The sequence below is a fragment of the Mangifera indica genome, chromosome 7 (genome assembly GCF_011075055.1).
Source record: "Mangifera indica cultivar Alphonso chromosome 7, CATAS_Mindica_2.1, whole genome shotgun sequence".
Taxonomy (NCBI): Eukaryota; Viridiplantae; Streptophyta; class Magnoliopsida; order Sapindales; family Anacardiaceae; genus Mangifera; species Mangifera indica.
The window spans coordinates 14,194,905-14,209,383 of NC_058143.1; the positions used below are offsets into that span (position 1 = coordinate 14,194,905).

At 33.5% G+C, this 14,479-nt stretch overlaps 1 protein-coding gene and 1 long non-coding RNA gene across 5 annotated transcripts; one reads left to right on the top strand and one right to left on the bottom strand.

Moving 5' to 3' along the window:
* The first annotated feature begins 632 nt into the window (after positions 1-632).
* LOC123221194 lies at positions 633-8,735 on the top strand. 4 transcript variants are annotated; one of them, XM_044643958.1, is made up of 11 exons: positions 633-828; positions 1,760-2,426; positions 3,644-3,821; positions 3,934-4,159; positions 4,639-4,778; positions 5,062-5,351; positions 5,511-5,723; positions 5,808-6,296; positions 6,409-7,080; positions 7,491-8,027; positions 8,238-8,735. In XM_044643958.1, exons 2-11 carry the CDS (start codon positions 2,148-2,150, stop codon positions 8,460-8,462), a joined length of 3,249 nt encoding a protein of 1,082 aa, XP_044499893.1. In that variant the 5' UTR covers positions 633-828; positions 1,760-2,147; the 3' UTR covers positions 8,463-8,735. The 4 variants fall into 4 exon arrangements, with proteins under 4 accessions (XP_044499893.1, XP_044499890.1, XP_044499892.1 ...); XM_044643955.1 differs by having other exon boundaries at positions 634-828; positions 3,931-4,159; XM_044643957.1 differs by lacking the exon at positions 633-828 and adding an exon at positions 875-893 and having other exon boundaries at positions 3,931-4,159.
* Positions 8,736-9,023: 288 nt separating this feature from the next.
* Positions 9,024-10,633, bottom strand: LOC123221195. The gene is made up of 2 exons (XR_006503231.1): positions 10,251-10,633; positions 9,024-9,294 (listed from the first exon to the last, which is right to left on the bottom strand). It is a non-coding gene; the product is annotated as an uncharacterized LOC123221195 (long non-coding RNA).
* Positions 10,634-14,479: the final 3,846 nt, after the last annotated feature.

Consider the following 14,479-nt stretch of genomic DNA (forward strand, 5'->3'; position numbering starts at 1 on the left):
TTTCATTATTATAAATATATATATATTTTGCTAATCGGAGAACCCTACCTAAATTGAACATGATAGAGGTTTGAATTCAAGTATGTTTTTTTAAAAATTTTAATAATCTATTAGTTTTGTTAATCCGTAAAGTTTTTCATTGTTATATTTCTTTCTATCCTTGTATCTAACACTCCTTAATTTTGTGTATTTTTCCTTGGTGCACATTTTCAAACCAAAATATCAACCTAAGGATTTTGTCCAAATAAATACACTTTAATGGAAATTTTGGTTGTTATTTAAAAGTCTCCTTTGGAGTTAAAAAAAAAAAAGGACTTCATTGACTTTAATAACAGAAACAAGGGTAAAATAGTCATAACAACCACAAAAACTTCAAACCATGGCAAAGCGGTAGTTGAGGAAAAAAGGGCCACCACAAACCTACCAAAACGGCAAATTAACTAATTAATTAAATTAAATTTACGCACTTTCAGATCTTCGCTTCTGTTCTCCTTCGCTACTTTATCGCCACGTGTCACTACCGCTAAACCTTTTTACGCTCTCTAAGGACAACTCAGAATAAATTCTATACTTTCTCAAACAAAAGTCCATCGTACATTTTCGTCAAATTGTATTTCTAATTTTCCTAAACTGCCCTCATATTTAAACACCTGTGTTTGTGTTAAACTGTTAATGTCTTCTGTCTGGTCGGTATATTCCTTCGTTATGCTCGATGCTCTTCCTAACATTAATCACTTGCTTGTTATATTTTCTTTTTTGAGATTCTTATTGTTTTTGGGTATAATTCTCCGTGTTTCTCTTTAAAATAAGCATAAAGAAAAGTATCAGGTAATGTATAAATCTCTTAAAGCTGGTGCCTTTTTCTATAGATAATGCTGAGTTCTATTCATTTTGTAAGCGGGTTATGATTTTCTATTTGTGTTTATTTCTTATTGTTTTATTTTGATTATGGGAGATTTTTTTGGTTTTAGATTTGTTTGCTGTGTTTTAAAGCTATCATTTTTAGGTGGTCAGGTGTTGCACCTTTGTTTTGGATTATTATAGTGTTGTCTTCTTGTTGAAATTTGTCATTTTGTTTGGTGGCTTTGGTTCATTATGATTAGTATGAATCAAATTTTTGTATTTTGGATGGGGGAATTAATACTTAATATGCTTGATCTCATGCTTTACATGGTAAGAAACTTTGTCTTGGCTTTGGAATTTATATTTTTGGTTCATTTTGGTGGAACTAGGAGTTTTTGCTTGCGTGCAGTTGATTTTGGCTGGATTTTATGGACTATTTTTGAGTCTTGTGGATGAACGAGCTCTCAAGTCAATGTATATTTTTTGTTTACTATATTTTGTTTTGAAACTCTGATTTGATCAAATCAAACCCAGTTGGTTGACTCTTTTATCGCTTGAGTTTCCTTGTAATGTCTGCCAATCATTTTTATGTAAATATGGATCTGTTTTGCCGTATGATCATTTGCATTTCAGTAATAGTTTCTGCTTCTATTTATATCATGCATTGTATGAATGTTGTACAGAGTTTATGTCTTCTAGTGACATTACCAGTCATTAATGCCTGAGATCTAAAAAGGATAGACTCTATTGCAATGTTGAAATGTTAAGATATGGATTTTTGTTAGGAGCTATGTCTATTCTGCTTCAATTATGTTTTTATTATTGTATGGCTGTTTGGTCTGTGAATCTGTGGTATTTGTCTGTGCATATGCGACTTTCTGGTTAATTTGTCAAATTTTTTCATTTCTTTTTGCAGAGATTTTATGACTGAAGGACATTCAATGTGTTATGCTGTTTGTTTGATTGCTGGAGATTTCTCTATGGCTTGTCAAGTTTGATGGTTGTTCGTGAATGACTGCTGCAATTGGTTTTTGTTCATAATAAGGATGGCGATGATAATGATGTGATAGCAGTATTTTAATTCAATTTTTTATTGAAATGGATTTATTTTTCTCTTGCTATAACATGGAAGAGAGTTGCCTGATGCTAGTTGGCGTGGACTAACTTCTTAAGATGTTTAGAGAATTTAGCCCCTCACATTGTATAGGCATATAGATATCTTTAAGCACTGGCTGCCACTTGTATCAAACCAACAACTTTGTGAACCTAGAAAGTGCTGATCGATTATCATCACTATACTTCCAATGACAGAGATATTAGTTTCACCTCATGGACATAAGCAGAATCTACCAACATCTTCTCGTAAGTGTTTGCCTGGTGGAATCCAAAATGATCTTTGTCTTGTTGTGCGGGAGGGGTCTTTAGCTGATGTAGATTCTGCATTAGCTCTGCTGAAAAAGAATGGAGGTAATATTAATTCAAGGAACATGTTCGGTCTGACTCCTCTTCATATTGCAACTTGGAGAAACCACATTCCCATTGTTAGGAGGCTTATTGTAGCTGGTGCTGACCCTGATGCTAGGGTGTGTTACTGTTCTTTATCCTCATTCATATAAATTATCCGGTGTTACAAATTGATGCCTGTCCATTGTTTTACTTTTCAGTGTTTATGATCTTGTTTCTGTGTTAATTAAGTTCTGTTGTTCCATTTATCTCTCTCCTTTTAAAGGTGCTTTAATGAATGTATTTTATTATTTGTTTCCTTTGTACTTCTCGAATGTGTATTCACTCTTCGGTTTTTAATTCTGCTGTAAGTTTGATTACATGAGTCAGGATCTGTTGTCTACTTATGTGGACAGGGAATTTGGTTGGAAATGCTTCATTCATATACTGAATTTGTTTCTTGTTCTGGGAACTCCATTTGGTTTAAATTACCACAAACCAGACTTCATGGAAACCCTTGAAAATTAGTGGCTCCACATTTTAATTACTTGGTGCACATGCTAGTTAATTATATATCATTACACTCTTTTATAACCTGAGTTATTGTGCAAATGTTAAGTTAAGCAATGCTCTTGTGGTATCTAACAATAATTAAATTGTAAGCATGTTGCTGCAAGGGATTTGTAAATGTGTAATTAACTTTACTTCCATATTGGATTCATAATCTTGATTTTAATCTTGGACATTTGGTATATTTAAGAATACATCAATTTGAAAAAATATATTTACCTAGTTGAAAGTAATGTCTCTTAAGTGATGATGCAGACTTAACTCACGAGATACTGATTGAAAGTAAAAGAACAAGATGAGTAAGGTAACACAAACAGAAAGTTCATAAAGTTTTGTTGATGGTGCAGACTTTTCCAGTTCAGGGTAGGATGTAGGAACCAGTTTTATCCTATTTCAGTGATGGTACTGGATTATCTGAGAGTGTGTAGAATTCATTAAACAATAAAACTATGTGTACTTATTTTGAGTACACAAATGTATACAAACTTACATGTGTAATCACATGATTGAGTGATTTTGAATTAAGGATAAAGTAATACCCAATCATATGATGACACATATAAATGTGTACATAATTGTGTACCAAAGTGACTATACATAGTATTGCTCTTTATTAAAATCAAGAAAGGTAGTGATAATATAACTTGTATAAGAAATTATCATGAAATTGAATTTAATTATCTTCTATTAAATTCACGGTAAGAAGCAATCTAGAAGTTCACATTTTGCAATTTATATAATAGAGTATTGTTCCTGTTTGCATGATCTTTACACTATCCATTTTCAGGATGGAGAATCAGGATGGAGTAGTCTTCACAGGGCTCTACATTTTGGTCATCTTGCAGTGGCAAATGTCCTACTTCAATCTGGGGCTTCTATGACATTAGAGGATTGTAAATCACGAACTCCAGTCGATCTCCTATCTGGACCAGTGTTGCAGACTGTTGGACCTGAACATAATTCAGGTATCATTGCTATTTTTTTGTAAGATTTATTTGGCTCTTGTTCTTGGTGCATAATGAGTGTGAATTTGTTTGGGTATAACCTTAGTCTTTTTTTTTTTTTACTCTTTAGTAGCAACAGAGGTGTTTAGCTGGGGAAGTGGTGCAAATTATCAACTTGGGACTGGAAATGCACACATACAGAAGCTACCATGCAAAGTTGATTCACTTCATGGTTCTGTAATTAAGTTGGTTTCTGCTGCAAAGTTCCATAGTGTTGCAGTTACTACCCGTGGAGAAGTCTACACTTGGGGATTTGGGAGAGGGGGTCGCCTTGGGCATCCTGAGTTTGATATCCACAGGTTTTTTATCTATTATTTATGCATACATGTTAACAAGGTATTAAAACTTTGATTGGAAGTCCAAATTTGCATTTTTCTGGCAATCTGGTTGTGCAAAGTAGTACTTACAGACAAACTTTTGATTTTTATAATGATTATGAATTTTGAAGGTTCAAGGTAATATCAAAACTGAATGTTTAAGCATACGAATATTATATGTATTACTAACAGTAAACCTTCTGCATTTATATGTTGAGATTTATGATAAACAACTGTGGTCGTGTTTCATGTCTGGTTGCTAAAACCTCAAAGAATTGAGAAATAATTAAAAGGATAACCTTGGTGCCAGTTACCACAAATTTAAATGCTGTGTACTAAAAAGGCAAATGCTAAACTTTTTAATTTGTATCATGGTACTCTGCTTTAAGTTATTATGCTTACTGGTGTGTATAAAGATCCTTTGAATCAACAATCAGATGGATTTTATTTATTCTTTTCAGTGGTCAAGCTGCAGTTATAACTCCCCGTCAGGTGAATTCTGGTTTAGGGTCACGCCGGGTGAAGACAATTGCTGCAGCTAAGCATCACACTGTTCTTGCTACCGAAGGTGGGGATGTATTCACTTGGGGATCTAATAGAGGTAAAAATTATTGGGTCTTTGGTTGTGCATGAATACAGAATTTGCTGACCAGATTGTATAGCTGTAATTTAGATTCAGTCTTGTCTAGCTTTGTGGTTTTATAATTCCCATTATCTATTTTATTTATTGGAAAGACACCGATAATTTCTGAATTTAGTTAATGGATTTGTGTTAAAAGTATGAAGTAAATATATATGAAAAAGACAAAATGATCCTTTAAGTTTTCCATATAATATTTGTATTTCTGCTTTTTGTGAATGTTCAATTCTTTGATGATGTGCAGAGGGTCAACTTGGCTACACATCTGTCGATAATCAACCTACACCTCGTAGAGTAAGTTCTCTCAAGTCAAGAATCATGGCTGTTGCTGCAGCAAACAAGCATACAGCTGTGGTTTCTGAGTCTGGTGAAGTTTTCACATGGGGCTGCAATAGGGAGGGTCAGCTTGGTTATGGAACTTCTAATTCAGCATCAAATTACACTCCTAGATTGGTTGAGTACTTGAAAGGCAAGGCTCTAGTCAGAATTGCGGCTGCAAAATGCCACACACTTGTATTAGGAGTTGATGGAGAGGTAAGCATAAGCAGATGTGATTATTGTGGTCAATACCATACACATTATAACTCATTTCTTAATTGAAATAGTTGGGCTAATGGACAACTAGTACTATTTATATCAATTCCACCTTCAAATCTAAGTAGGGCCAAATTCTTCATAAACTATATATGTCAGGTCTATACATGGGGTCACAGACTTGTTACACCGAAGCGCGTTCTGATTGCTAGAAATTTGAGGAAGAGTGGGAGCACCCCTTTGAAGTTCCATCAATCAGAACGGCTTCATGTTGTTTCTATAGCTGCCGGGATGGTCCATAGTGTGGCTCTCACTGATGATGGGGCATTGTTTTATTGGGCTTCTTCAGATCCTGATCTTAGATGCCAACAGGTTTTGACTAAACTTGGTATCTTGACCAACTTTTACCTCTGCTATTTAATAAACTTTTGAATTGTATTTTCCTCGAACTTGTAGTTGTATTCACTGTGCGGAAAAAATGTGGTGAGTGTATCTGCTGGAAAGTACTGGACTGCTGCAGTTACAGGCACAGGTGATGTTTATATGTGGGATGGGAAGAAAACAAAAGATAATCCACCACTTATTACTCGATTACCAGGTGTCAAGAAGGCTACTTCTGTTGCTGTGGGTGAAACACATTTATTGATTATTGGATCTCTCTATCATCCTGTCTATCCTCTGAGTGTGGCGAAGACTCATCAGAAGTTGAAGTCAAATGTGAAGAATGACCTAGATGAGTTTGAAGAAGATTTTTTATTCAATGACATGGAGTCCAGTATGTTATCTGCTGTGGACAATGATGATTCTGGGAATAGGCCTGTGCCAAGCTTAAAAAGCCTTTGTGAAAAAGTAGCTGCAGAGTGTCTCGTGGAGCCAAGGAATGTTTTACAACTACTTGAAATTGCAGATTCACTTGAAGCAGATGATCTGAGGAAGCATTGCGAGGTATTCTATCATCACCATATCTGTCATTGAAAAGATGCAAATTTTCATGTAAGATTTAATTTGTGGTTCTATCCTTTGTTATATGGAATATAACAATTAGTTTTTTGAGCAGGATATTTGTATTCGGAACCTTGACTATATATTGACAGTCTCATCACATGCTTTTTCTAGTGCATCCCTGGATATTTTAGCTAATCTTGAGAAGTTGTTAGACCTGAGGTCGTCAGAACCTTGGTGCTATCGTCGGCTCCCAACACCAACTGCTACTTTTTCTGTCGTCATCAACAGTGAACAGGAGGATAGTGAGAATGAGATTCTAAGGACTCATAACAAAAACATGAAAAAATCCACCTTCAAGAAGGAAGGAAACACAAGATTAGATTCCTTTCTGCAACCCAAAGATGATCTCAATCAAGGCATAAGCAAGGAAATTCGAGCTTTACGGAAAAAGCTGCAGCAGATTGAGATGCTTGAAATGAAGCAGAATAAAGGGTATCCTCTTGATGACCAGCAAATTGCAAAGCTTCTAAAAAAGTCAGCTGTTGAGAATTCTCTTGCTCAGCTTGGTGTTCCAGTTGAGTTACCGCAGTCAATAGCATCATCTGCAGCCTCGCCAGATGGAAAAGGGAATAGAAAGGCTGGAGTGTCAAGAAAACAGAGGAAAAAGAGCAAACATAAGGCTGAACACTTGGAAACAGTTTCTGGTTTTACCGTAACAGATGTGGAACTGATTCCTGTAAAGGATTTCCTTGGTGCTGAAATCTCACAAATTTCCAAGAATAAGGTATGGTTTCTTATAATTTTTCTATGTGCATTGCTTGCAGCAAGATTAATGAATGGCTACATGTAGTCTTTAGTGGTATTTGTATGGGTGTTACACTTTAAATTTCTGGGATTTAGAAGGGATTTTAAGGTTTGTCGTGCTTGTCAAGGATCTATGTTGTTCCATGCGGTGGCAATTGCATTTAAGTAAACATCAACTTCAACTCAATCGTCATCCAGTTTGGATTTGATTATTGCATTAGTGTAGAGAAGACCAGACTACTAGTGGTCTTTATGTTCCTTTCCCAGGTGACAGGACTTTCCTTGATTAGATCCTCTAGAAAGTAGTGCAACCATCAGAAATATAAGTCCAGACTTATTTATTTAACATCTTACATTTGTTGATTTTCTTTTTAATTATTACTTTTGTAGGAGGAAGATGCTATGATTGAAGGTATTAAGGTCATTGTATCTTCCGAAGAGTCCACTTTCTTGGTTCAGAAGAAAGACAGTCGAGAGACAGTGAAAAGTGATAATTGCTCACAAATGGCACCTAAGAAGAATAAGAAGAATAAGAAGGGAGGGCTTTCTATGTTCCTGAGTGGTGCTCTTGACGAAACCCCAAGAGATGCCACCCCTCCCCCACCAACACCAAAAAGTGAAGGCCCTGCATGGGGCGGGGCTAAAGTTTCCCAAGGATCTTCTTCACTTCGAGAAATTCAGAATGAGCAGAGCAAAATCAAGGTGAACCAGCATACTACAAATAGAGAGCAAGCTGATGATCTTTCTAATAGTAGAAGTGAAGGAAAATTTCTATTGAGTTCTTTTTTGCCTTCAAAACCAATTCCTGTGGTCTCCTCTGGAATGTCACATGCATCTGATGGAGAAAAAGGCACACCCCCTTGGGCTGCTTCTGGGACACCTCCCAGTCTTTATAGGCCATCTCTGAGGGACATCCAGATGCAACAGGCAAGCATATACCCTTCTCTCCTGATTTTGTGTCTAATAGTTTTCTGTTAAATTGAGATGACCATAATTCTGCAGTTCCTTGATTTTAAGAAAGCCTACTATGCATTACTGACTTATTTTTGCTGCCTGAATATAATGTTTTCTTGAAATTTTTTGTTGGCTTTGTATTTCCAAATTGTTTTATCTGAATTGTTATTTTTTGTCTCACAGCAAGGAAAACAACAATGTCTCTCTCACAGTCCTAAGATGAGAACATCTGGATTCTCTGTTTCTTCTAGTCAGAGCTCACCGTCAGATTCTCCCGGAACGAACAGGTGGTTCAAACCTGAAGTTGAAGCACCATCATCCATTAGATCAATCCAAATCGAGGAGAAGGCTGTGAAGGAGTTCAAGCGCTTCTATAACAGTGTTAAGATCATTAAAAACCAGGCATAGAAGAACAAATGATATTTGCTTGGTGAGATGTCAATTAATGTCCTTTATTACTTTTGTATTTTCTTCAATGAATTGCTGTACATTTGACTGTACAGATAATCTCACTGTACATTTTAATCCTTTAGTTTTTAGAATAGGTTTATGGTAAATCATCTTATTGATTTTTCTTGATGCTTTCAAGTCCCTTGATGTATCAAAGACCTGTTCATCTGGAAACTGTAAATTATTTCCAGTCATTTTACCGTAATAAACAGATGGACTGATATTATATTCTGACAAAGGCTTCATTTTTTATTCCACTTGGTGCACTTACTATTAAATGGATTTGCTTGGCAGCCTATAAAATTTCCGCAGGTGTTGCAGATTTCTGCTACAGAGAGTTTTAACAGTTTTGTTTTGATTGAGCAGTGGATGAGCTTCCATTCTCCCCTCTGAATGTAAAAGCAGCAGCCCTTCATGATTCTGCTGAACTAGTTATTTGGCATGTAGGATGATCAAGTTTCTTCAACAAGGAAAATTAATATTTGTTATCCAAATTTCAATAGTCAAACACTGGAATAGTTGAATAGTTATGCCTAACAAGTTTGGACTAGAAAAAACTTCAATGAACAACAAAATGCCACAGAGAACGATAACCTTAATTTACAATTCTAAATTAGATGTCAAGATTCCTGGGAAACATACTCTGCAGTTGACTGCAAACTTGCATTCTTCAGCGGTAAATAGGGTGGAAGAAAGTGAGGAATGGTCAAGGCCAATACCAAGCAGATAGTCACCAGGACAACAACCCACCAAGCTTGGTAAGGAATGCCCAACATTAGTTCATCACAAGCTGTCATGAGCAACAAAATTAGTTAACTACAAAACTAAATGCTGTGCTGTTAGACTAAACATGATATGGACATTGGATCATAAAAGCAACAAAACATAAAGGAGGCAATATCAATTGTAACAAGGAAACTACAAAGGGAAAGAATTCGGATGGCGAGGGAATTGGTATCGCTCAAGTAAGGCACATCAACAAAAGAAAGCAACCACCAATATTCGTGTGTCAATTGATGAATGACAATGAATACCAAGATCCCTTTTGTTGACGAGTATAAAAGAAACGACAAACTATCATCTAATTCAACTCCAAAAACAAGCTTTTTCATAAAATCAACACATTTTCACTCCATTGTCATTATAGGTGCCTGAAAATGTGGTGGTAATCTTATCATATGTCTAAAATTTCGGGTAAGCATTTATTAAACTGTCTCTCATAAACAGATAAGAAATAGTCAGTACCATAAAAAACAACAGAAAGAACTGGGATGGCATAATAGCGAACAATGCAGGAAATAGATCACATAAAAATTTTCGTTCTTTAAAAGCAAATGCTACGTACAAAACTGGCCCGACGCATCACATGAAATTCCCATAAGAAAAGCAGAAACCAGTTCCTTAGGGGGAGAGCTAGAAGAAATATGATGGAGATGATAATGAGAGAGGAATTCAACCAGAAATGCCATCACCTTGCCAATAACTACAACAAACCTGGTACGAATTAACTTCTTCGCAAATCTGCCCGACCCCAATATATAATTACCCATATCCATATTCCGTCCTATTAGGTGCAGGTATTCATGGGACCCCAGTCCAAGGGTCAAACTGTCATACTTAGAAATCCAGACAAGCTCAAGTGGCAATAAAGAAGAGTAGCTTAACAAATTTGTTATGCAACAATGACAGAAATTTTGCATATTAATAATTTGATACAACGTAGTTCTATATGAATATAATGTTTACCTATATTGAAAATGATGAACTGCCTCTCTGCACATGTGGAATTGCAACAATCCCCTCAGGCTCCACCGTCACTAAAACATACATTACAACCTGTGCGAAACACTAACTTGATGAGCATGTAAAGAGAGCAATGAATGAAATCAATGCAGCTGCCAGGACGAGAGTGGCTGCAAATGAGAAAGCTGAAGCACAGAAAATATTGCAAATCAAGCGTGTCGAGGAGCTATTGAATCAAAGTATTTGCTAGGCTTGGTATTGCAAATCAAGCGTGTTGATATGCTAAGGGATAATGTGCTAGCCTTTTCCATGAATGTACCAAGATTAACATTGAAGGCACCACTGAGGAACCATATATGTGGAAATGAAATGTGAATAATCAAATTGCTATTGCTAGTACAAAGAAATGCTACGATAGTTTGAAGTGATCAACACACAAATTCCTCTTTTCCGTATTGAGGACAAAGTAGCTGTCATTGGGTTGGACAATGTTAAATCCTTGTTTGGTGTAAGTGTACCATCATTGAAAAATCGAATATTGGGATAGTGGTGCAATAATAATTGAGAATTGCTCGAAAACGGAGAGACAAGTGGCAAGAGAAAGTATGGAAAATATAGAAATAAAAGGGGGAGTGTAGGAGAGGAGAAGGAGAGAGAAAAAATATTGTTAATTAGGTTTTATCATACTTTTGACTAAAAAAGAGATCTTCAACTCTTCGAATTATCGAAATTATCTACCGTTAATTTCATTTGTTTTGCTATTAACCCTGAGAGCAATAAAATAAGAATTATATCACTCTTTCCTTCGGCTTTGAGTGCTGGTTGCGATTCTTGGATTGTATTTGCTCCAGTGGGTGAGAATTGCAGGAGGTTTTTATCAAAAATGAAATATTGAAATATTTTCTAAGGTTTTATTATAAGCTATATGGATTAGATTGGAAGCAATCATGCTTCTTAAACGCAATGGTTTTGATGCGGTAACATTGAACTATTTTTCCTTTTGCATGTAGCTCAATTTAGGGTGACAAAAAAATCTGACAGAAATACAAACTCAAGTGGGGAAGGGAATCCCAAAAATCTTCGAGGTTAAAAATAAGAATGGCCAAAATTATATACTCAAAACTAGGATTGGGGTGGTTTTTTTTTTTTTTTAATTAGGATTGTGGGTTAACAAAGACGAAAACCCACAAAACTTGGCCACGATCCCATCCACGGTAAAAATATTATACATAAAAGAGACATTTGTTTTAGGTATTTTAGTTATTTATATTTTTTTATCGATATTATTTTTATTTAATTTATTAAATAATAAAAAAAATTAATAATTGTTTATTATTAAGAGTGATATGATTGATGATATAAAGAGTAATTTATCGTTTTCATCTTTTGTATTAAAAAATATTATATATTAATTTTTAGGGTAAAAATAATATTATTTTTAAATAATATTATAATTAATACGAAATAATTATAACAATTAATATATTTAAGTAAAAATATATAATTAATATTTTATTAAAAGATTTAAATAAAAAAATCAAAGAATTCATAATAATATTTTAATTTCCATGTCAAGGATACGCACCCCATCTATGCTCCCAAAAATCTGAGGTTAAGCCCTAGGATGAATGAAATGACATTTTCATAAGGGTGAGATTGGGTTGGCAATTTTCTTTTATTTTCACTCAAACTCATGAATTTAAATAATGACAAAAGATTTCAGAGATTTATCCATTAAGATTTGACCAACACTATCAGATTGAAAATTAGATTCATGGAGGACAAAGGCAAGTTTACAAGGGCAAAGTGGCCTGTTAATTTGGTTCAAGACGTGGACAACCAATAATGGGAGTCCCAATAAGAGAGAAAATGCCAAAACAAGCAGAAACAGCCAGAGCAGTTGAACTGGTTGAGCCAAAAAGAATAGACATTGATCAGATTAGTCAGAAAATCATGTGAACGATGACTCATCTTTTGCTTTTGCATTGGAATCATCAATCAGCATATATATATGTATGCGTAAGTAAGAGAGAATTAAAATGGAACCATATGATTAGGAAGAAATTTTATGGGTCAAAAGACTTACTCTCACCCAAAATTTGGTGAAATCTTAAACCATCCCTCAATTATCGTCTTTTACAAATCTAAATATTTATTATCCTTTTGAAATTTATTATTAAAAATAAAAATAAAAAATTTTTAAAAAAAATTAAAAAATTTAAAAAATCATATTTTTTATTTAATTTTAAAATATAATAATTTTTTTGATCTAAAGTTTAAAAAATAATATTTTTTTTCTATATTTTTTGTGTTCACCATTTTCAGACGAACTTCACCGTCTCTAGCCATTTTCTAAACTTTCCAATGAAGAGGATTTTGTCTTCATATGAGACTAAAACAGCAAAAGAGAGAGAAAAAGAGACTGAGAGGGAAAGAGAAGTTGGGAGGAATGAAAACACAATTGAAAATAGTGAAATTCACTAGAAAATAGTGAAAAAAGATCCTAAGAAAAAAATTGTATTTTTAAACTTTGGATAGAAGAAAATTATTTAATTTTTAAATTAAGAGAAAAAATATGATAATTTTTTATTTTTTAAATAATTTTAACTAAATAATATTTTTATCTTTAATCTTAATAATAAGTTTTTACAAAATAAAAATATTTAAATTTTAAAAATTACGAGTGAGGCTTTATGTTTTCATCAAATCTTGGGTGGTGCTAAGTTTTTGGCCACTTTTATTTGAGTAATATTTTTAAAGTTGGAAAAGTTAAGGCAAATTAAAGTTTGACAATGCCACCTTGATGTGATTTAAAGCCATTCTGCTTCAATTGTTTTGAACTTGATGATGTAATATTAATTCTATTCTATGTTTAGGCGTCATCAATAATTTCTTAACTCTAATGTTCAATTATGATCATGTGCATGATATTCATTGACAAAATAAGTTTCTTACTCATTTATTATAAATGATATCCATTTTAGTGTTTATATGTTGAAATTTATATTTTAAAACAGGAAAAAAAATACCACAAGCCTAATAAGGTTGGTGGGTTGTTATTAGCCTAATCAATATTGGATTTGATGTGAAGTATATCAACCAAATTTATTATACAAAATATAATATTTAATTGATCGGCAATATTATAATTATCTATTTTGAGTACATAAATAAATATATATATATATGTGTTATCATATGATTGCAGATTATTTTATCTTAATTTAAAATTATTAAATCATATGATGACACACATAAAATGCATACTTATTTATATCCTCAAAGTAGGTATTCATTTATATACTCAAAGTGAGTATACATAATTTTATTATTAATAGAATTAACAATATAAATGAGGCAATAGTACGTGTCATTATTAATGTGGTTTAACCTATTGTTTGGAACCCTCCTATGTCTATAGTTATATTATTAAGTATTTGAGATTACAATTTGACATCATAATAGTGTAATCTTATAAGTGTTATTTTTAAACTTTTGTGTAATCTTTAATTTATTTATAGGATAATATATTAGGATTACATAAGTAATTATATAGATGGATATTGGAATCCTATTGTTATGAAAGTGGAGAGTGTGCCTCGGATTTAGTGTGAGTTATTTGCCTTCTAAACATGGTTGGAGATGTTATGAAAGGTGATCTCATGATAATAAAAAATTATTATTGCATTTTACGGTGATGGTAAGAAACAATTATAATTGGCAAGAGTTATTCTTCTTGTTACCTCGACAGAAGATCTCTTATTCACATTTTGTTGTGGATTTACAAATAGATGACGTATATAACTTATCACTATATGTTGTTCATATAACTAATCAACATATATTGGAAATTGTCTATTTGTTTTTTGTCTTCATAAGGTTGATCAAGGAGGAATCTGACTACACAAAAGATACACACACACATGTAAGCATCATCTATAGTGATCAAGAGATAAACAAGACAATTTCAAAGCTTTTATTTCTTGATCACAAACCTTAATCACTCCATAATTAAAAGGGTTTGAATATTTAGTCACTTTTGTTTCCTCTTTTTTTAAACTATTGAGTTGCCATAATTCAAACAATGCTTTGAATTATAAGGATGGATAATGATTTCATTTCATGGACAATAAGTTACACAAATTTTTTCATTCAATCTCTCAATCATACATGCCTTGAAAAAGAGAACTCCCTCGTTAAATAATAATTCTTCAGACTAAATGTGAACTGAT

Coding starts and splice junctions, on each gene's coding strand:
- LOC123221194 (XM_044643955.1), top strand. CDS start 2,148: ATGACAGAGATATTAGTTTCACCTCATGGACATAAGCAGAATCTACCA. Junction 5,352..5,510: donor TATTAGGAGTTGATGGAGAG/GTAAGCATAAGC, acceptor TATATATGTCAG/GTCTATACATGGGGTCACAG. Junction 7,081..7,490: donor CACAAATTTCCAAGAATAAG/GTATGGTTTCTT, acceptor TTACTTTTGTAG/GAGGAAGATGCTATGATTGA.